The sequence below is a fragment of the Anthonomus grandis genome, chromosome 11 (assembly GCF_022605725.1).
Source record: "Anthonomus grandis grandis chromosome 11, icAntGran1.3, whole genome shotgun sequence".
Lineage (NCBI taxonomy): Eukaryota > Metazoa > Arthropoda > Insecta > Coleoptera > Curculionidae > Anthonomus > Anthonomus grandis.
This window is the reverse complement of record NC_065556.1, coordinates 18,125,745-18,149,177: the sequence shown is the minus strand read 5'-3', so window position 1 is coordinate 18,149,177 and position 23,433 is coordinate 18,125,745. Positions and strand designations below refer to the sequence as shown.

Here is a 23,433-nt window from a genome sequence, read left to right as displayed (position 1 = left end):
ATACTTAAACAAATCTTTATATAACCATGAAAAAAAATATTAAAATTGATGTTACCTTATTTAAAATGTATCAGAATTTTACCTTTTTTCTCATTATCTTTGTTCCTGTGATTTGAGATATTTGCAAAATTCTTTTGTACTTTCAAATGACCATATTTCATTGAACTATTATTTTTTTGAATCTTCATTTAAATTATTTTTAAATCATTAGAATTTAGTCATAATATTTTTTCTGCTTGTTCTGCTTGTTTTATTCTATTTATATCTCTTCTTTTACTACTTATTTGATCTTCTACACAGTATATTTTTGCTAAATTAGTTAATTTTTCTTCTGACTTTTATGGTCTTTTTATTAAATGACAATATTTTGTTTCACGTTTTTACAATTATTATTTATCTCTTTTTTATCTTGTACTCTGTTTAGATTTTTACCCGTGTGAGTAATGAAAATATATTTTTTCTTTTCCCTTTGAATTCTATTTTTTTGTTGAATTTTTTTTGTTGAATATTGAGTAGTTTTCTCTTGGTATTCAGTTACTAATTAAATATATTCACGTTTTACTATTATTTTCTATCACCTTTTATTCTACCTTTTGTTTGATCTTCTCAGTCTCCGAGTTCTCAGGATTTTTATAGTTTTCTTCTGTTATATTAGATTTTTTCCCTATTTAATTGTTTTCGTAATTTAGAATTGTATTGGTAAAGTTCTTGGGCTTGAAATGGTATTTGTTTTGTATTATTGTAATTAATATAAGATATTAATTAACTAATATAAGATATTAAGTCACTGTGATTTATTCTTTCATTTTCTATTTTTATCCTCTTGATATATCTTTGACTTTCTTGTTCTTGTTCCTTTTACAGGTTCAATGACCTCAATTCATTGCGTTACTTTTTTTTTGTATCTTCAATTATCATCTTTCAATTATTTTTCATAATTTCAATTATATTATACTACCTTTCATTCCATTTTATTGTATTACTACAGACTCAATTAACACTCAAAGCATAATAAATACTCTAAAAGAATATAAAATAAATGGACATATGATGTCATTTATAAATAATTTCCTTACTGATAGAATATTCCAAGTAAGATTGGGAAACACATAGTCAAATTATTATGCACAAGACACAGGAGTCACCTAAGGTGCGGTCTTTAGCCCCATTTTGTTTGTACTAGGCATTAATAATAAAATTATAAATTATCTTAGGAGATCTGTTAAAATTAGAATCTTTGGAGATGATATAGCAATATATGACTCATCTAATAACCCGAATATATGCCGTACTATTTTGCAAAACAACTTAAATAGTTTAGTAGAATGGGCCTCAAACAACCACCTGGATTTCTCACCGAATAAATCAGTAGGAGTATATTTTTGTAGATAAAGGAATTGCAGCAAACTGATTGATGTTATATTGTATAAATACTGACCAATCACCACTAAATCTCACCATAAATTTCTAGGGGGTATACTCACTACTAATTTTTGTCATATCACATACATAAAACTATAAAAGACTTGAAAGTGAAATGCGCATGCGATCACACACAAATTGGGGAGCTGAACCATCTTCACTTCTCATCATCTATAAAGCGCCTTAGAGAGTATCCTTTAATTCAGTTAAATTACCCCACTCATAGACCGATTTTAAAATGTTATTTAATTTAACTTGAAGCTCATGTGTGTTTAATGTAGTAAAATAAAATAAAGCATCATCTGCAAAAAGATAAGTTGTGCATTCTTTAACATAATCTATTAAATCATTACAATATATTACAAATATCAATGGTCCTAATACGCTACCCTGTGGAACGCCATATTTATTTACTAACGGTTCTGATAAAACATCATTGATTTTTAAGACCTGTTTTCTATCTTTTAAATACATACTAAACCATTTCAAAACAACCCCCTCTAAACCTATACTTTTTAATTTTGTTATTGTATATGTTATATTGTAATTTTTTTCTATTGATGGTTTCAAATGCTCTTCATAAATTCAGAAAAATGGCACCAGTAGCTAAATTGGTGGTCTATATATATATATATATATATATATATATATATATATATATATATTTTATATTTTTTGTCTTACCTTAAAATATGCAAATACACAAAGTTTAAACCCAGAACAGTCCATCACAAGGAACATTTTCAAAGTCCCATATCCAAATATCCAACCCTCTTCCAGGTACAAACATTAGATTGAAACAAATACAGCAGAGATTACAAGTTCAACAAACACAAGCATACAGGTATAACACATACTTACCATGGATACTATAAAACCAGTCAAAATAATAAAGGTCGTGTAGCAAAACAATCAAAGAAAGACACTTCACTTCAGCCTCTACATTTAAGCGACTTTTCCTAAAAAGCACAATTACATTTGAAAATCATTATGTCATATAAATAGATGGGTCTTAAACGGAAAACAGGGTAGGATCATCTTATTACAGCATTTACTTCGAAAAAACCCTTTCACTTACTACATCAACAGAGATTCTTACAGCAAATTGGTTAATAGCAACTCACACTATGATTGCATTACAATGTATTGAATCCTGTCTCACAAAACATCCGCTTGCTCTTCAAGTTAACCACCAATTAAAACACGCATATTCGCGTAAATATAACATTAGGTTCATACATCCCCAGTCACGTTGAAATAAAGGGAAATGAAAAAGCCAACTTACTCGCTAAAGAACAACTGAATGCAATTCCCATACATAAACTATAATATAATTAACTTCTCCTTTAATATTATGAAAAATCTAATACAGCTTGACTGGGAGGTTCAATAGATGCAATTTCATGAGAACAATAAACTATATAGGATCAAAGATTAATTTTTTGAGGGAAATAAAATACCAAATCTCAAAAAAATAGACAGAGTGGTAATAACTAGGCCACACAAAAATTACCCACGAATATCTAGTAAAAAGGCAACCAGCTAATATGTGAAGTAAGCAATTTATTGTACTTACCTTATTTTTCCGTTTGTCTAGCTTATTTACTTACACATTTTTGTATTTGTGTTGTACATAGATATTTTATAGATGTTTATTCATTTGCTTATTTATATATCTATTAAAAACTATCATAGACGCCAAAATGTCTTTTTTTTCTATTGTCTCGTGCTATGGGTTTTCAGTATTCTTATACAAATTTGTCCTTTGGCATGCTTCTTTCTTCCTATCCTTATTGAAGTATAAAATATTTTAGAAAAAGCAATGTTATATATTCTTTCTGGCAAAAAACGTAGTAATTAGGCCGTCATTGTGGCATATTCCAACCCTCAATATTGTATTTTTCCTCTAACTGAAAAATTAATGTACAAGAGAACTGAAGATTCACGAAGCAGGTTTTTCTATGCCTATTTGATCTATGCTTATGTAATTAATGGAGTATACACGGTTTTCAATCATGAATTCCCCGGTGAAAAACCGAAAAAAATCACTTGGAACTTAAGGAGTCCACACAAAATATAAACAATCAATCAAAATATAATGCAAGTATATGCAGCCAAACAGTGAAGAAGAAATCGAAGTTTGACGACGATGTACGTAAAATAGTGGATCTAAAAAAATAAGAAGTTAACATTATACTAGGAGATTTTAACGGCAAAGTTGAAAGAAGAACTTGGGATATGGAATGAAAGAAAAAGTCAGAAATTATTGTTTATAACGCCGGAAGAAAAATGGGGAAATATTACAAAAAATCTAAAAAAAACCATCGACAATTGCGTACCAGAAGAGACAAGGCAAAAGAAACAGGCATGGATGACCAGTCAGTCCTCAGTGTTTCTTTACCATACCTTGGTAGTTGGGTATACCAGAGAAAAACAAACCACCGAGAAGGGACAAAGCCGGGACCGATTTTTCTTACGCATGTGCGAGCTTATTTGGTATACCTGTCTTATTGCCGGTCCCCTGCCAGCCGTCGGTTAGTCCGGTAATATCAGAGAAAAACAAACCATGTGTGGTGGTTTTTTTTAATGGTTCAGGTGGTTTGTTTTTCTCTGGTTATAAGGCCGACCATATTCCCACAGAAAATGCCTTTCGGTATGTTTGTGGCTATATTATGAAAAGAGCACTTGAAGTTCATATTAACTGTGATACCTGCACCAATTTCGGCAAAATGTGTGATGAAATTGATATAAATAGATTATTTCTTCATTTTAAGGCTTATAATTCCAGTATATGTAATTTTGGTGGCTTACAATCTCCGCCAGAAGGGTTTATTTCATAATATATATTTAAATTAAAGGAAATATTCAATTGTAATTTTGAGAAAATGTGCATAAACCAGGGAATAACTAACAATTTATTTAACATAATGAAAACTATTAATTATGAATACCCTTGCGCACATTTTCCAAAAACCTTTATCTTAAAATTTTTTATGGTTGAAAATATTGAAAATATTTTACACCATTAAATATAATAATAGGGTCTTAAAAACAAATAAAGATAAAAATGTTTGAAAACTAAAAATTTTGCGGAATGTATAAATGTACCTAGGTTTAATTTAATTATTGCCAATGTATTTTTGTGTTTCATTATACAATGAGCCAATATTATTTCCTCAAAAAATGAAAGTTTTTTTAGAAGATTTTTTGTTTTTTCATTATTTATCCTAAATGGTAGTTGGCACTATACCGGGTGACACAGGAAAAAGGGAACACGCAATAACTTTTTTATTTTTCAAGATAAACAAATGAAATTTGGTATGTTAATAGAATGGTTATAAAGGCATATTTTGACGTATTCAATTGTTTTTTTATCACTTCCGGTTGAACCGGAAATGACAAGAAATTTCTTATTTTAAATGGGACACCCAGTATATTTTTTCGTACATTTGTTTATCTTGAAAAATAAAAAAGTTGTTGCGTGTTCCCTTTTCCCTGTGTCACCCGGTATAGTTTAGGTAACTTCACTATACCAACAGTAAAATAATGTAATAGTTTTCATTTTAAATTCCCAATAAAATTTTTAATCTATTAATTGTCGTATTTCTCTCCGTGTACGGAACTATTAAATTGCCAAAACGATTTTTCTCCGTTACTTTATATGTAGCGCTAGTCATTTAAGCCCGCTCAAGGGCACCAAAATTGGACCCCAGAAAATCAACGGTAAATGCGGATTTTGTCGCTTCTCGGTGGTTTGTTTTTCTCTGGGTATACACTGTATGTACTTCCTTTTCTAATGCATTAATCCCCTATCTGTAATATTAATTAGACATGTATATACGAGGATTTAGGAAAGAGTAGGATGCTAAAAGAAAAAAAAATCATTACTGATAGGAATATTGTTTAATAAATTCAGAGATAATTTTGAGTAAACAGTAGGTAAATTATCTACAAGTATACAAATTTGTTCCGTTAAGTTCACTATATAATAACAATTTTAGTAAAAAAATCTTTTATAGTCTCAAAGCTTTTGAATTACATTCAAAAACCCTTAGGACTGTTTCGTGGTTACTCTATGCATAGCAAACAAAAATAATTATGTAAGAAAATACTAAAAATGTTTACTGATTACTTAGAGCAGATAAAGTCAATTTTATTAACAGCGTTCTAGAGAGCAAAAATTCATGTATTAAAAAATTACGTTTAGGTACATTCATTTTTAATGCATACAAGGTGTTACCTAAAAATATAAATTTAAAGGAATGATCAGTTCTCGTGCATAAATTTCCGGGAACACCTTATACATTTCACTTTTTTTTTATTCGAATGCACTTAACAAGAATCTAATTCTTCTATCGCAAGTATATTATTATTTCTTATTAATATTTTAAATTTTTTTTAACATACTTCGTTGCATAAATACGTTACAAATCGGATCACAATTGCAGTTCATATAGTGAACACTATAAAAGCGTGAATATAACAAATATTTAAAATCTACAAGGGCCAAAGAACGACATGTCACATGTTAGTGTCCCTTTCATATAGTACCTTATTATAATTTTTATTCTTTCGATTTAAAACAACTGCATTTGTCTCAAAATATTTTACTTTATTTTCTTTTATACTGTCAAAAACCCCAACAAATGCTACATAAAACTGATTTCAGAGAATTCCCAACCAAAGATCAAAAGCCTGGATTTGATTGATGTACGGAAAGTTGGAGCACATTGGTATAACGTAAAGAAAAATACCATTTTTATATAATCAACAATTGAATGGCTTCTTAAGACTTAGATTTTTCAGATCTCTGATCTAGGCTATTAAGACCAATTATGTTTCTTTACTTAACCTTTTTTATTTTTTCTGAATGTTTGTGCGTTTACCATGTAATAAATATAGAAAAATATATTTTCTTGTGTATAATAAATATGAGCAACATATTTAAAAAAACTTAAAGTTATCTCAACCTAAGGTATTCCTTAGGGTATTTTGGGAAGTAGCCATATTCAGAGTATTTAGAAGATAAAAAAGTAAAAAAAAATCATAAAAACTTTTACATAAGTCTATGATCATTTAAATCCGTTATTAGAAGTTACAAGGTAATGTAATAGTGTTTGTCGCTAATCCAAGTCGCTCTGAAAGACCCCAGAAGCGTCAAGAAAGTGTCCCCGTCTTAAACGTTTAGATACCGTAAAGAAACTACTTTGTGACACTACAGCCTACTTTGTGACATTGGCACTTTTGACTAAAATTAATTTTTTTACCAGGTCGCTAAAAACGATAGAACGATTTAAATTTCATATAACAATAGTGTACCGGGTGCGCCATAGGTCAATATGACAAAAGCCGGTAGCAAAACATCGCTCCTCATACCAGAGCAGAGTTGAAAATTAGGCAAACAGGTGTTTTTCGATTTGTGTGTAAACTTTCCATTGAGCGCAAAAAACCGTGAAAGATTTTTTAACTAAGGTAAGTTTATATTAAAGTATAATATGTTTGCTTGCTTTACTGTAAAAATTGTATACTTTCGAGTTTTTTTTTAATTTGTTTTTTCTATTTTTACGAAAAAAGTACAAAACGAGGAGCGACTTTGTGACAAACAAAAATGTCACAAAGTAGCCCCTTACCTGTTAAACAAAGACCAAAAAAATTGTTTTCTTTTAGATACAATGCCAAGGGCGTACAAAACAAAATTGGCTGCCGCAGCTACAAAAACTATACAGAAGAAACGTTAGCTGAAGCTCTTAATGATATAAAAAATAAACGAATATCATTACGCGGTGCTGCGGAAAATTTTGGTATACATCGAAACACATTATGGCTGAAAATTAAAGAACGGCACAAAAACAGGCCTGGACAACAAAAAGTATTTACCGACCAAGAAGAAGATGCCTTTGCCGCCCATATTATCACTGTGTCAACTTTTGGTTTTCCTGTAAGCACATTTGATCTAAGATGTATAGTTAAATCGTATATAGAACGTCAAGGCAAAAAAGTTAAGCCTTTTAAAAACAATATGCTAGGAACTGATTTGGGTCAAGTCCTTTTTGAAGCGACAACCGCAGCTTTCACAGAGAATCGCGGGATGGAAGAAACTGTAAAAAATTTCTTTGATAATTTGGAGGCTGAGTTAGAAGGAATTCCTGCAGAAAATATATGGAATTATGACGAAACAAACCTTGTTGACGACCCAGGCCAGACAAAAATAATAACCAAAAGGGGAACAAAGTACCCTGAGCGAAACAGAAACTCTTCCAAAGCCTGTACTTCTCTAATGATATGCGGAAATGCTGAGGGTCAATTCGCTCCACTTTATATTAATTATAAATCTCAAAAATTATGAAATACATGGATTGAAAATGGACCCGCAAACGCGCGATATAATAGAACGGCTTCGGGATGGTTTGACTACCAAGTTTTTGAGGATTGGTTTTTAAATCTTATGCTGCCAATATTAAAGCGGCAAGAAGGGCAAAAGGCCCTTATAGGAGATAATCTTGGCTCGCATTTAAATCAGCAGATCATTCAAGCATGTGAAGCTAATAATATGCGCTTTATACCTTTACCTTCTAATACAACGCATCTACTCCAACCACTTGAAGTGGTCTTTTTCCGCCCAATGAAGGAAAAATGGCGCAAAATTTTAAACGAGTGGAAGGCAAGCAACTACGGCAGCAGAGTCTCTTCCATACCAAAGGATGAAATTCCAAGCCTTTTAAAAAAGCTGATGAGTCAGTTAGAAGAAAGAGGACCTGATAGCCTAAGATATGGTTTTAGAAAGACAGGCATTTATCCTTTAGATCGAAACGAGGTCATGGACCGTTTATGCACTCGTATTGTAACAGCAGATACCGAAATAGCTGAGGTTGTGGGTAATAGTTTTATTCAACACCTTAGCAGTGTAAGGACTGACGCAACCAAAGGAAGGCAGATCAAAAGAAGAAAGCGCCTAAACGTTCCACCAGGTAAAAGCATAAGTAGTAATGATTTTAACATCCCATCTGCTCCCATTTCTGCTGAGAATACGCAAAACAACGATGACCCTCAACCTGGAAACGCCTAAAAAGCGGTCGAGATAATGGATCAACATCAGATAGTTCCAGTGAAAATCCGGACAAAATTAAATCCATGGAAAGTGATGACAGTCCATGGGATGAACATTTTTCCAGTGATGAAGATGAACGGGTACTTGAAGAAAGAACTGTAGCCCAAAAAGCAGAAAAGTCAGAGGGAAAGTACGTCGTTGTTAAATTTAAGAGGAAAGTATTTTCCAGGTCAAGTTATGACCGTATACACTATAGGAGCGACAGTAAATGTGATGGAACGTGTTGGAAAGCAGTGGAAGTGGCCTCAAAAGAAAGACGAGATATTTTATAGAAATGAGTAAATTATTATGGGCATAAATGCCCCAATTCAACGTGGAAGAAGAGCGTTATTTGACATTCCAGAGTTAAGTGATTTTGTTGTGTAATCACAGGTGTATCATATAATATTTACCACCAGTTTTATTACTTAGTTTTCTTTTGTTTAAAGTTACCTACACATTAATAAACATTTTGTTAATAGTTTGCATAAGAGCATTTAGACATGTAAAATAAAAGTTATTTTGTAATTATTTATGTATTTTTATCTATCAAATATCCTTATTTAAAATTTTAATATTATATATTTTTTGTATATAAATAGAGCATGGGTGTTACTTTGTGCCAAAATTGTATTTCACGTTAAATATCAAACAAGATGATCCCTGTCACAAAGTAACCCCGACCCATGGGGTGACTTCGTGACACTTTATTTTTTCTCAAATTCTACTTCACATGTCAAGTTATCGATTTGAATCAAGAAAGAACAAATATGAAACGATAAGTTGGTATATCTAAAATAATATTATTTGCAAGTTTACATGATTTATCATCAAAAAACCTAAAAAATTGTCACAAAGTAGCCCCACTTGATGGTAACTAATATTTGTAGTCAGTGGTTTAGTTTACAAATAGTGATTTTTTTTTATATATTATGATGAAGCTATAATATTATTCACTATAATATCATGGCTTCAGTATTTGAAACATAATAGGAATACCTTGGATTTCAGACACATTTATTAGTCGTTGTTGAATTTTAAACTCGCTCTCCAAAACGCTCGACTAGTAAGGACACTTGCATGCGGTAAATAAGGATAGAGATGCCCACGCCGTAATAACTTGCCGTAAACCTTCATATTACATTAATAAGAGATCTTGTATATATTTTAAATGAATAAATCTATACAATTCCAGAGAACTCCTCAAAAACATCAGGATTTTCTCTTATTTAAAATAGGATTTTTGATAAAAATAGTTTGACGACTTTTTTTAGGTGAGGGTTATTTTGAATAAAAAAAGTCTTTTATCTACTTGTACGATTCAGCAAATATAAAAAATACTAATTTTTTGTTCTCAAGTACCTCAAAAACAATATTCAGGTTCATATGTAAATTTTCATTTTTCACCTCATAAGTACGAATCGTGCCACTTCTTTCCCAAATACGCTTCATACACTAACAAGCCCCCAAATCGTTCTCAGGCATGTAGACTTTAATAACACTAACAATATTTTGCGTATAGCACCCAGTCTAATATTTAAAAAATTGAAGTTGTCCCTGAAATGGCGCTACGCCAATAAAGTGTACTACAAAATAGAGTTTTCTTTCATTTAATCTCAAAGTGGTCCGCTAAAATACCCTTATGTCATTTCTATTTTGCGAAAATCAACATCTACATATCTAATTAATAATCAAATTGGCACTAGTAAAAAAATACTAATACTGATAGCTCTATTAAGAAGACAATAGAATAAAGAAAAAAAGATATGCACAGATTTTTTTTTTAAAAAGTACGTAGCGCCCTCTCAATTACAACCCACCTTAACATTACAAGGTTCTCTAAAATTCTAAAAATTCTAACGTTCGAACTACTGTTACTGATATGCTATTGGTGACAATGATCCATACAAATTAAGGTCAGATAATGTTAAATAATCCGACCTTAAGGAATTTTAAAAACAAATTTAAAAGACAAATAATGAAAATGGAATGTCGTTTATTATCATGTTTTTTAAAGTTGCTACAGAGTGTATTGTTTTTTTTTAGTTTATTAAAGAATGATACAGCTTTTAATAGAATAAATTAAATATGAACGATATTTACTGATGATATCAGCAAGAAAGCCCAACAAAATCTACATATAATTGAGAAAAATCTGAATTAATTTTCGATAGTTAATAAGGAAATTGGATTACTGGAACTCAAAGCCCAGCTTAGTAACTCTTTGACTTGTTATTTTTTGAGTATTAACTATATTTAATAGATTTCCCGATGCAAAGAGTTACCAAACTCATCTCTAACAAACATAAATTCAATAAAGAAACTTTTACATAACTTCACACTTATCTTTGGCCACTCGACTGTTGGTCTTGTTGCCCACGTTGAGGCTCACATTGCGGGACTTTTCGAGATTCAGTAGTTCCTGAAACAATTGCTTCACGTTGTAGTTGGTTTTCGCCGAGGTTTCCATGAAACTGACTCCCCATTCTGCTGCTTGGCCTTGGCCTTCTGAAGTCGATACCTAAAACGGTATAATTAGTATTGTGGCGCATCCTCAGTGATAATTAGTTCTTCTGAGGAGCTTTCATTAAATATAACATTCTGTTTTTGGTTTGAGAGATTAGCCTTCAACCATGCGAAGAACCTCTAAGGCCATAAACATTTATGCAGCAGTATTTTGTGAGACATGCAGTCAAAAGCTTTAGCCAAATCACAAAACACCACTACAGCAAATTCACCAGCATTAAGGTAAATAAAATCCCTCAAAACCCATATTGGGACTTTTTCATAAAATCCCAACGAAATTCCTTTCAAAACTTTTTTTGTAACACTCTCTTTTCCACACATGAAATAAAAAATGCAGAAGTAAATAAATAAAAAAACCAGAAGGCAATAGATCTGTTGGACCTGATGAACTCCCAAGTTATATCATAACAGGATGCAGATACTTGCTAGTGGCATTTTAAGAACTTCAGCCTATCCTATAGTTTTGTAAAAAAGGAAGGTTATCCCGTTATTTAAAAAAGGTGCAAGACATGATGTACAAGACAATAGACCTGTTACTATCCTAGATCCTCAAGTGTTTGAAAGAACAGTTTGATCTATTATATAAAGAAGTTAAGTTTAATATATCTGAATACCAGCATTTGTTTCTACCAAAAAAAGCTACATTAACCAATTTAATAAAATCTCATTCAATAATGCTTGTTCACAAAGCGTTTAATGGGCAAAAACAAGTTATAATGTAATATATACAGATATATAAAAGGCATACAATAAGCTTATACATGGCGTTATTATAAAAAAATGTCAGCAATATACTGATTGAACATATGTTGAGATCAGAGGAGTCAGATCTGATGGTTTAACTAGTTTCTCTGGAGTCTCCCAAGAATACAATTTAGGAACCTTATTATTTTTTATTTGTATTAACATATGTGTTCAGTTACTGGAATATGGTAGTTTACTTTTTGCAAATGATTTAAAAATATATAGTGTAATCAGTGCTGGAGATGACTGTGTTTGTTTACAAAATAATTTGAATACTGTGGTGTAACACAAATAACCTTACTTTCAATATTCAAAAGTGTTCTGCAATATCTCTTACTTTGAATAGGAATATTATATCATATCCCTATAAAATGAATGGTATACAGCTTATGAATTCAAAAAAAAACAAAGACAATTGGGTTTGATAATGGATTGTAACATGTTGTTTACAGATCTCATTGCTAATACCACAAACGAGGCACATAAAACAATGGGCTTCATTAGATCTACCGAAGGTTATAATTTCGAGTACTGTCTCAATCTTTTTGATAGTTTGATATTACCAAGATTGGAATAAGGTAGTTTTTTATAACCTTCTCTATATGAGGTATGGATTAAAACTATAGAACGTGTATAGCGTACATTTTTGAAATATATGTTGAAATATAAAAAATTTGAACATTACCGTGATAATTATCACCCCTTACCCCATTGAAGGAATTTGAGAGATTATCTATAGAAAACTTTAAAACTTTTAACAAATAAAATCAATTATCCAGAATTGATTTCAGCACTCCTTATAAGGTGTAAATAATGAAAAATACAAGACAACTTTCCTAGAACCTATTTTTTAAAGAATTTACTAGTTTATATGATGTGTAACTTTTTTATTAATTTTGCTAGTGATTTAGACTTGGATATAATTAGTTTGAATACCTTTTTAGAAACAATTAAGGATAGATTTTTCTGCTTCCCAGAATTAGACCCAATAGGTAGTCAATATATACAATATTTGCCACTTATTAGTTTATGTAATTTTGTTTCGTGTCAAGTTAACTCATTTTGTTTTTTTTTTTGAGGTAATATGTATTAAATACGTTATAATTAGTATTCTAGCTGTTAATACTGTTATGATAAATAGATTAATTAATAAGCTTTTTGACAAGGAAAGTTTAAAAAATATATTTAGGTAAGTTTCAATCTACCTGCAGATTTTTTATTCGTAACTTGATTCAGAGTGTCAGAGTTCCCCATCAATTAGAGTGTAATGATGTAAACTTCCTTTGTATATACAATCTATTCCTTTAACTTCACTTTCAAGCATTCTCCAAACCCAAATACCTTTTTTGTCATGTATCACAGTAATATAGTTCCACTGAATAATATTTATCTTCCATTTTTTCTGGATTTTGAAAATTCTATTCTCTATAGAATGGAACAAGAATGCAATTTTAAATAATTCATGTAAGACAAATTTTATGGAAATTTTAGGCTGAGAATATAGAATAATAGATAGTAGTATAGTATAATAGAATTCATGTAGAAAAAACATGAAATTATGACAACAAAAAAATTAAATTAAAGTTGGTAAAATATTAAAGCTGAGGTGTAGAAGAAGTCATTTCAAGCTTTAGAGGACCTAATAAAATCTTGTATAAAAAATACATTTTACACACACAAACACATACAATTAAAATCATATCAAAATAGGTGCATGAAGAACTCATAGATTTGTGAGTGCATGTATTCATTGATTTTTAGCAAAAATAAATTAACCTAAATTATTATTAATATGAATAACAAGCTTAATATAGTGTTAGTATATAATTTTAAAAAAATTGTTATTAAGTCTTCTTTAAACTGCTGCAATATTGATGGTTCAAGTTATTGACAATTCATTTGACACAAATTGGGTTACACATAAATGATTTGGAGTGTTCTTAAATATCTTATTTATACCTAGTAGCAGGGCAATACTTCTAATATATAATGTGTAGATTAAGGACTTTTGCTTTCAAAAATAAATGATCACTTGAGAAACTTTTGCCTTTAAATAATGCAATTTTTAAACCCTTTTTTGGTTAATCTTCAGAAGATAGATAATCTGTCTAGTCAACCCAGGCACTTAAGGCATATGTTCAAATAAATTCAACAAGTGATCCAGTATATACCTTGATATTGCAACCTTAAAATATGATATTTTAATAATAATTTTCTAACTTTACCACATACATAATTTTTGTGACAATTCCATTTAAAATTTTTAATCAAACCACATATTTAGCACTTTCTCTGGTTCTATAATAAGACCATAGTGGCACGTTTGAGGGTTAGCATAATCTGACTTTTGTATAGTTACTGATAGAATTCCAATATCCAGTATCAGCTTTAGCCATAGAATAGCAGATCAATTTTGATTTTTTATTATTCAGACCCTTATAGATACTTCTAATACTATTCTTCCAAAAGCAGGAGTTCCAAAAAATGTGGTAAATTAAACTCTATTTTTCTAAGACTTCAATTTCTGCTCATTTGGGTATTAGATTATGATGCTCCTATGCCTTTTGCATAAAAAGGTGCTCTTAACAAAAATTGCTAAATATCACCATTTTTGTAAAAATTGACTAAAAGTAAATTAAGAGACAGCCCCAGAATTAATTATTTTTTTTAAATAATGCTGTATTACTGATTGTATTAGTTTAATTAAATTATTAAATTTTTAACATGAAATTTTATAGGGGTTGAAAGAATTATTTTTGATATGGTAGATATAAATTTATGTAACTTTTAAAATTACAAATGAACTTTAGCAATATTAATAAAATAATTAATTCTGGTACTGTATCTTAATTTACTTTTAGTCAATTTTTGGAAAAACAGTGATATTTAGAGTTTTTCGCTAAGAGCACCTTTTTTGAGGAAAAAGGCATAGGAGCTTCAGAATCTGATATCCAAATGGGCAGAAATTAAAGTCTTAGAGAAATGGGGTTAAATATACCAAATATCCCCCTGGTTTCCACAGCTCTTGTCAACATTATTTATGTTTATTCTTTTGAATCTACTTAAAAGATTAAACATCCTAACAATAATTTATGTCCCAAAATTGGTTGTAGTAGCTAAAGTAGTTCTGAAGCTATAAAACAAAAACTAATTTTTCAAGGTCATCTTTCAAGAGCTCAAGCTCCCTGAGGAAGCATTTCTGGACCCATGATCATATGGGTATAAACAGGGATCAACTTATAATACTATATAATCAATTTACAAGCATAGTCAGGGAGTCATGGGAGTCTTTGGATCTTTTGGAGAAAAATATTTGTAGACAACATTTTAATTATATTAGGGATAAAATAATAAAATCTTTTCTAGCATTAAAACTGAGGATTATAATACCACAGTCAATTTTTTCAAAAATAAATATTAACGTCTTAGACAGTGAAGACGAAAGCGACTACGACGAGGAAACTGAGACTAATATTTTAACAATGGTGACTGCAACAGATTTCTTTAATCTTGCAAGTAAATTAGTTCCCACTCAATTTGATGGAACATTTGAAAATTTTCAATCATTTTTAGATTGTTTAGAACTGCTTAAAGCAAATTCAGCAGGTCACGAAAATAATGCTTTAGCTTTCATTAAAACTCGTTTAAAAGGATCAATAACCTTCAAAATATTTTATAAGCAAATTATATTATATTCTAGTTATAGGAAATGGTGCAATCTAAATACTATCTGGTATTGTTACCATGGGTACATTAACCTTAAATAGCTTAGTAAGCATTAGGTATTATTCCATATATTATAATATACCAGTCCAATGACATTATGTATTTTGCTGAATAATTAATTAGGAAGTGAATTAAACAATATATGTAATATAATGGGGCATTAATAAAATGTGATTGATAGCAGCAACAAGGGACGTCTTATTTTACATGGCGATCCTGCCAGACAAAAAAAAAATTGAACTTTTAGTTAAAAAAGTAACGTTTATGTTTTAAATAGTAAGTGCCTAAAAAGTGAAAAACCGAAAATCAGCAAGGTAAAATGGGCACTTCACAGTCAACGGATCAAAAAGTGGAAGAAAATGGAGTAGTTAATTCTAACTTCATAGTCCAAGAGGCAGAATATAATATCACAAAGGATGTTAAGGTTGTGTTATACCTTATCCTGTGCATATTGGTAGCCGTGTTTGCTTCGAAGATATACAAGACGTGCAGAAGAAACATGAAAAAACAACTCCGAAGAGATTTAGCCGCTTCAGTAGCGAGCGTTGCTGCTGTTTAGAAAAGATACAGTTGTGTCCTATAGTATTTTCGGCAGTGTTTGCAGTGTTAGTCCCAGTAAAAGTAAACAATAAGGTGTGTTAAAGGTGTTAAAAGTGCTGTGAAATGTCAAAAGGGTTCAGTAAAGAAATGTTCACTAGAAATAAGTACGTAAGTTTATATTTAGATCTATCTTATGTTCTTTAGTTGTTAGTTTAATAATTTTAGGAATTTGTCATTATATTTTATTTAAATATTTGAGTTAGTCTTTAAATGGAATCTGACTATCAAGTAGTCCTAAAACTTTGGCCATTATTAACGTTAAATGCTACACGAAGATTTAAATTTACAGTTAGCAGCAATTAAGGCTGACGTAATTAAAGAATCAAAAAGGGTTTTAAAGAAAAATATTCCTAGTAGTGAAATAGTTCGAGTTGAAGTCAGGGATCAACTTATAATACTATATAATCAATTTACAAGCATAGTCAGGGAGTCATGGGAGTCTTTGGATCTTTTGGAGAAAAATATTTGTAGACAACATTTTAATTATATTAGGGATAAAATAATAAAATCTTTTCTAGCATTAAAACTGAGGATTATAATACCACAGTCAATTTTTTCAAAAATAAATATTAACGTCTTAGACAGTGAAGACGAAAGCGACTACGACGAGGAAACTGAGACTAATATTTTAACAATGGTGACTGCAACAGATTTCTTTAATCTTGCAAGTAAATTAGTTCCCACTCAATTTGATGGAACATTTGAAAATTTTTAATCATTTTTAGATTGTTTAGAACTGCTTAAAGCAAATTCAGCAGGTCACGAAAATAAAGCTTTAGCTTTCATTAAAACTCGTTTAACTGGGAAAGCTCGTAGCTTAATAACAAACGAACAATCAATTGACCAAATTATAGATAAACTTAAAAATAATATTAAGGGTGAAAGTTCTCGATTATTAACAGCTAAACTTTTAAATTACAAACAAAATCACAAGGATGCAACTTCGTACGCAGTCGAAATTGAATCTTTGGCAGACAAATTGCAAAAATCTTTTATTTCAGAAGGCGTTCCAGCACAAGTTGCACAAAATTACACCGTAGAAACTACGGTAAAATCTCTCACTCAAAATGCAAGTAACGAAAAAACACGTTTAATTATGCAAGCCGGCACTTTTAGAACAATAAATGATTGTTTGACTAAATTTATGAATGTTAGCTCTGACCCTAACCAATCTAACGTATTTCGTTTGCATCAAACTAATCGTCGAAACTATCGCGGTAGAGGTGGTCAAAATGGATATAGAAACAGCGACCATCAACAAGTCTTTAATAATAATCGCGGAAGATTTAATTTCAGGGGTTCTCGAAGAGGGCGTGGTAACTATAACTATAACTGTAACTATGACAATAATTACCGACAAAATTTTAATAATAACCAGCAAAACTATTATAATAACAATAGATCTTCAATAAGATATACTAGCGCAGAAATTCCGGAAAACCAATCGAGCCCCCAACCGGTTCGATTGGGGGAAATGGAAAATTAACTAATATATTTCATCTAGATCTTACACTTTCAAATTTCGTATTACTTGATATAGATATGACTAAATCTAAAAATGTACTGCTAGTCGATACAGGGGCTGATATTTCCATTTTTAAACGCGCAAAAGTTGATAATAATCAGATTATTAACATAGCTAATAGCAGCAAAATTAAGGGCGTAACAGACGGGTTAACTAAGTCATTGGGTGATACGGAAACTGTAATTTGGCTCGAAGATCAAGGGTTACCTCATAATTTTCATATAGTAGATTCCGATTTTCCTATTCCAGGGGATGGTATTCTCGGACGTGATTTTTTAGCTAAATATCAGGCAGTTATTGACTATTCAAATTGGACCCTAAGTATGCAGATTCGGGGCTTCAAATATGTAGTTCCTATATTTAGTGGTCCAGAGAAAAATACAGTTCACATTTCCCCTCGGTGCGAAGTCATAAGACAAGTCGATAGCCTAAAAAACCTATCACAGGATTCAGTAGTTTCAAATAAAGAGTTACACCCAGGTGTTTTTGTTGCTCGATCTATTATTAATGGGAAAAATCCCCTTGTAAGAATAATTAATACGACATCTGAAAGCGTAGATATAGACCTTTCTAAATTAGAAGTCACTGACCTTAGTCATTTTAATGTATATAAGATTGACATAGAACCCAAAAATCGTGAAATCCAATTAGTAAACGAACTTAATCAAAATAATATACCGCAATTTGTAAAGCAAGATGTTTTAAATTTATGTAAAGAATTTTCCGATATTTTTGCTTTAAAAACTGACAAATTATCTGTTAACAATTTTTACACTCAACAATTAAAATTAAGTGACCCTAAACCAGTGTATATTAAAAACTATAGAACACCCCGAGTTTTAAAAGATGAAATTAATCGACAAGTCGAAAAAATGCTTGATCATAACATAATAGAACCATCAACTTCAAATTATAATAGTCCGGTACTATTAGTTCCTAAAAAATCCATAAATGGACAGAAAACTTGGAGATTATGTATTGATTTTCGAGCAGTGAATAAATCGCTTATTGCAGATAAATATCCGATTAGTCGAATGGATGATATTTTAGATCAATTAGGTAGGGCTAAGTGGTTTTCAGTAGTCGACCTCATGTCAGGTTTTCATCAAATACCTCTTGACGAATCTTCTCGTGATATAACCTCATTTAGTGTCGAGAAAGGGTCTTTTAGATTTACTAGATTACCTTTTGGGTTATCAGTCAGCCCTAATAGTTTTCAACGAATGATGTCCTTTGCATTTTCGGGTATCACACCGGAGAAAGCATTTCTCTATATAGATGATTTAATCGTTATAGGTTGTTCAGAACAACATCATTTAGGAAATTTAAAAAATGTTTTTGAAACATGTAGAAAATTTAACTTGAAACTAAATCCACAAAAATGTGATTTTTTTAGAAAAGAAGTTACCTTTCTAGGTCATAAAATTACAGACAAAGGCATTTTACCAGATGAATCTAAATATAATACCATAAAAAACTATCCCATTCCGAAATCTGGTGATGAAGTAAAACGATTTGTAGCATTTTGCAATTACTACCGCAGATTTATACCAAATTTTGCTGAAATTACACATCCTCTAAATAAATTAACAAGGAAAAATACCGAATTTGTGTGGTCAATGGATTGTCAAAATTCTTTTTCTTTACTAAAAAATGTCTTAATAAGTCCCCAAATTTTACAGTATCCCGATTTTAGTAAACAATTTATTCTTACGACTGACGCATCAAATATCGCGTGTGGAGCAGTTCTCTCGCAAAACAGTAATGGTAATGACCTACCTATTGCATATGCTTCTCGTACGTTTACTAAAGGAGAATCACACAAACCAACTATCTTAAAGGAATTAACGGCAATCCATTGGGCAATTAAATATTTTCGTTGTTATTTATATGGACAAAAATTTTTAGTTAAATCGGATCATCGACCCTTGGTTTATTTGTTCTCAATGAAAGATCCTTCTTCTAAACTCACCAGAATGCGTTTAGATTTAGAGCAGTTTGACTTTGGGATAGAATATATTAAGGGTAGTGAAAATGTTGCTGCTGACGCGTTGTCAAGAATTGACTTTGAAAATGTAAAGAGTATTACAGAAACAAGCTCACAAATTTTTGTTTTAACTAGGTCACGAACAAAACAACTAGTTAGTGACGCAGCAAAAAATCCAACTAAAATCCCAAATTCAATAACAGAACCTAAAATTTACGAGACATTAAATAATTATGATATATTAAAAATGCCCTTATTAAAATTCGAGCTCGAACGCAATTATGTAAAAATATTAGTCTATTTCAGAAATAAAATAAATGTAAATGTTAATATGCCTGTCATTAATGATGATTTTGCGTTAGCGCAATTATTGTCTAAGCTTGAAAAAATAGCTGATGACTGCAATTTTAAAAATATGAGACTAAGTATAAGTGATAAAATTTTTACGAGGTGCACCGTAAATAATTTTAAATATAAAGGGCAAGAAATATTAGAAAAATTAAAAATTGTACTATTTTCTCCCCCAAAGGAAATAAACGATAAAAAAGAACAGCTTAAACTTATTGAAAGATTTCATAATGACCCTTTACTAGGAGGTCATTGTGGACAAAAAAGAGTCTTAAAGAAGTTAAAATCATTTTATCGTTGGAAAAATATGTCTCGCGATGTCGCTCATTATGTTAAGAAATGTCATAAGTGTCAAGTTAATAAGCCTGGTTATAAACACATTGAACCATTAACATTGACACCTACACCCCAAAAAGCTTTCGATATTGTTTGCATTGACACAATTGGTCCTTTTCAAAAATCAAATCAGGGTAATTCTTATGCTGTTACGATCCAGTGTGAACTAACAAAATATGTCGTGATAATTCCAATCCCCAATAAAGAAGCGTCAACAGTGGCTAAGGCTATTTTTGAGAATTTTATCCTTATATACGGTTCCATGAAAGAAGTCAGAACGGACATGGGAACTGAATATAAGAATGAACTTTTTAAAAACCTTACAAATTTAATAAAAATTACCCATAAAACGTCTACTCCTTATCATAGCCAAACAATAGGTGGTTGCGAACGTAATCACCGGGTTCTTAATGAGTTTATGCGAATGTATGTAAACGAAACGCATTTAGATTGGGATATATGGACTAAATATTTTGCATTCTGCTATAATACAACGCATATCATAATTATACCCCATATGAATTAATTTTTGCTAAACAAGCGGACCTTCCAGAATTTCTCAATGGTCAGGTAGATCCATTATATAATTTAGATGCGTATGATAAAGAAATACGTTTCAGATTACAAGCGGCTCATAAGAGAGCTAGGGAATTTCTTGACAAAGCAAAATGTAATCGTAAAGCATATGTTGACCTGAATTCAACTCAATTGTTACTTAAACCAGGAGATTTAGTACTAATCACGAATGAAGATCGTCATAAACTAGATCCTTGGTATGATGGCCCTTCGACCATCATAGCTGTACAAGGTCCAAATTGTGTTATAAAGGATAATAAAGGCAAAGAGTCTATAATTCATAAAAATAGGCTTAAGAAATATGTAAACCAAATGTAAAATATAATTTCATTGTAATAATTTTAAGATTAGATTTAAGTTATTGAGCATAAGCAGTGAAAAAAAAAGTGAAACAAGTATAAAAGCAAACACAGTGTATTTTGGCATTTTTCTACAAAAGTGATTTGTGCGCGGAAATAGTTCAAATGCGAAAAGCTTTAAAATAATTTTGAAAGGCAGTATAGTTAAACAATAATAATTATTATTAACATGTATAACATTAATTATTTTAAATAATATAATATTGTAAAATATAAACTGGTATCTAGGTAGCTATTAGGGTAAGCAATTTTATGTTTTTTTTTAAATTTTATTTTGTTTATATAGAGTACAGGTATACACTTTTGTCTTTAGATAATGCCCTTCACAAGTGGCCATAGTGAAGGTCATTCTCTAGGAAAGGGAGGTGTAAAGGATCAATAACCTTCAAAATATTTTATAAGCAAATTATATTATATTCTAGTTATAGGAAATGGTGCAATCTAAATAATATCTGGTATTGTTACCATGGGTACATTAACCTTAAATAGCTTAGTAAGCATTAGGTATTATTCCATATATTATAATATACCAGTCCAATGACATTATGTATTTTGCTGAATAATTAATTAGGAAGTGAATTAAACAATATATGTAATATAATGGGGCATTAATAAAATGTGATTGATAGCAGCAACAAGGGACGTCTTATTTTACATTTTCTTATTTTTAATTTTTTCTATCTAGAAGTTTGTAGCATTATCAATGGAACACCCTGTATACTAAAATATAAATAAAAAATAAATAATTCTTCTAAAAACAGGTGTTTGGTCCAAAATTTTATCAACATTATAAATTCTCCTTCAATTATAAGAATATGCAAACAATAATAGTCTGAAGTAATAATAACTAACTATAACTAAGGCTTGTAATATTATGTTGAATTTTCCTTTACCTCTCTGAGCTCTGCACTTTCATCACATTTATTTCCAGTCAGCATAATAGGAATCTGACCCAAATCTGGACCTTTCAGCTCCTTTATTACTTCAAAGATTGGTTTCAGTTCTTCCAAACTCTGTCGACTACATACAGAATATACTAGGATAAATGCATGTCCTGAAAATCAAAAAATATTTGTTTTAAATCAGGTAAAGACTAATTAAGTAAGAAAAATTGTACCTTTACTTATAGAGAGCCTCTGCATAGCAGGAAATTGATGTGATCCAGTGGTGTCTGTTATTTGCAAAGTACATATGTTTTTGTTGCAACTAATGACCTAAAAGTAAGAAAATGTTACTTCCAAGTTTATAATAGGACACAACAACAACTTACCAAGTATTGTACAAATAAGGAACCAATAATTAAGTAAAATCATACAATATGTACTGCAAATAAAAAGGGTTGTAGCAAAATAAAAATGTCCATACAGTGTCATAAAGAAGCAAATGTGTAAAAATCATATAAAAACAAAGTTATTAGGTAATCAAATGTAATATACATACTTGTCGGTAAGTGTCTTCGATAGTTGGTATATAACTCTCCCTAAAAGTTCCCTTGACAAACCGGAGGACGAGGGAACTTTTCCCTACGCCCCCGGCCCCGAAAACCACCACTCTATAATCGTTGCTCTGCTCCGGCATCGTAATTTTGGTAAAAGAAATGTGAAACTTATAGGTCAAGAGGTTAGTTTATAGGGTGCCCAGGGCGCTTTCGGATGTGATTTGTTGCTGGTTTCGCTGCGTCGGATGCATCATTAATCTAGGACCGACGACCCGTCTAAACGGTTAACGTGAAAAATCAGAAAACTTTTTATTTGTGAAAAAAATTTAGTTTTGGGTGAATGAAAATTAAAAGGATTGTATTGATTTGATGGTTTTTGACATTTGTGAGGGTGTGGGAGGAGGTCAAACAATACTTCATTGATGCTTTTTTTGCCGTAATCGAATTTATGGATGATTTGGCAACGGTGTGAACTGCAGTGGCGGCCCGTCAAAACTGTTAATTTATTAATATTTATTTTGTGTAGGTACTGATTTACTATTGTCGTTGATTGAATAATTGAATATTATATATAATATTCAATCAACGCTATTGTCAAATTATACAGGGTGTTTCCTAACTACGGTACGAAACTATACAGGGTGAATCGTTAGGTCGTTTTATGAAAAAAAGTTCCTATGAACGTATGTCGGGAGTTGCTTTGTTTCTGAGATACAGGGCGATAAAGGTTCAAAAAAATAACGGTATTTTAAAAATACT

General features: G+C 30.8%; 1 protein-coding gene across 1 annotated transcript; it reads right to left on the bottom strand.

Annotated features, from left to right (window-relative positions):
- Positions 1-5,322: 5,322 nt before the first annotated feature.
- Positions 5,323-23,072, bottom strand: LOC126742499 (GTP-binding protein Di-Ras2). Its single transcript, XM_050449143.1, has 4 exons — positions 22,677-23,072; positions 22,354-22,450; positions 22,130-22,290; positions 5,323-11,030 (listed from the first exon to the last, which is right to left on the bottom strand). Exons 1-4 carry the CDS (start codon positions 22,812-22,814, stop codon positions 10,836-10,838), a joined length of 591 nt encoding a protein of 196 aa, XP_050305100.1. The 5' UTR covers positions 22,815-23,072; the 3' UTR covers positions 5,323-10,835.
- Between the last annotated feature and the right edge of the window lie 361 nt (positions 23,073-23,433).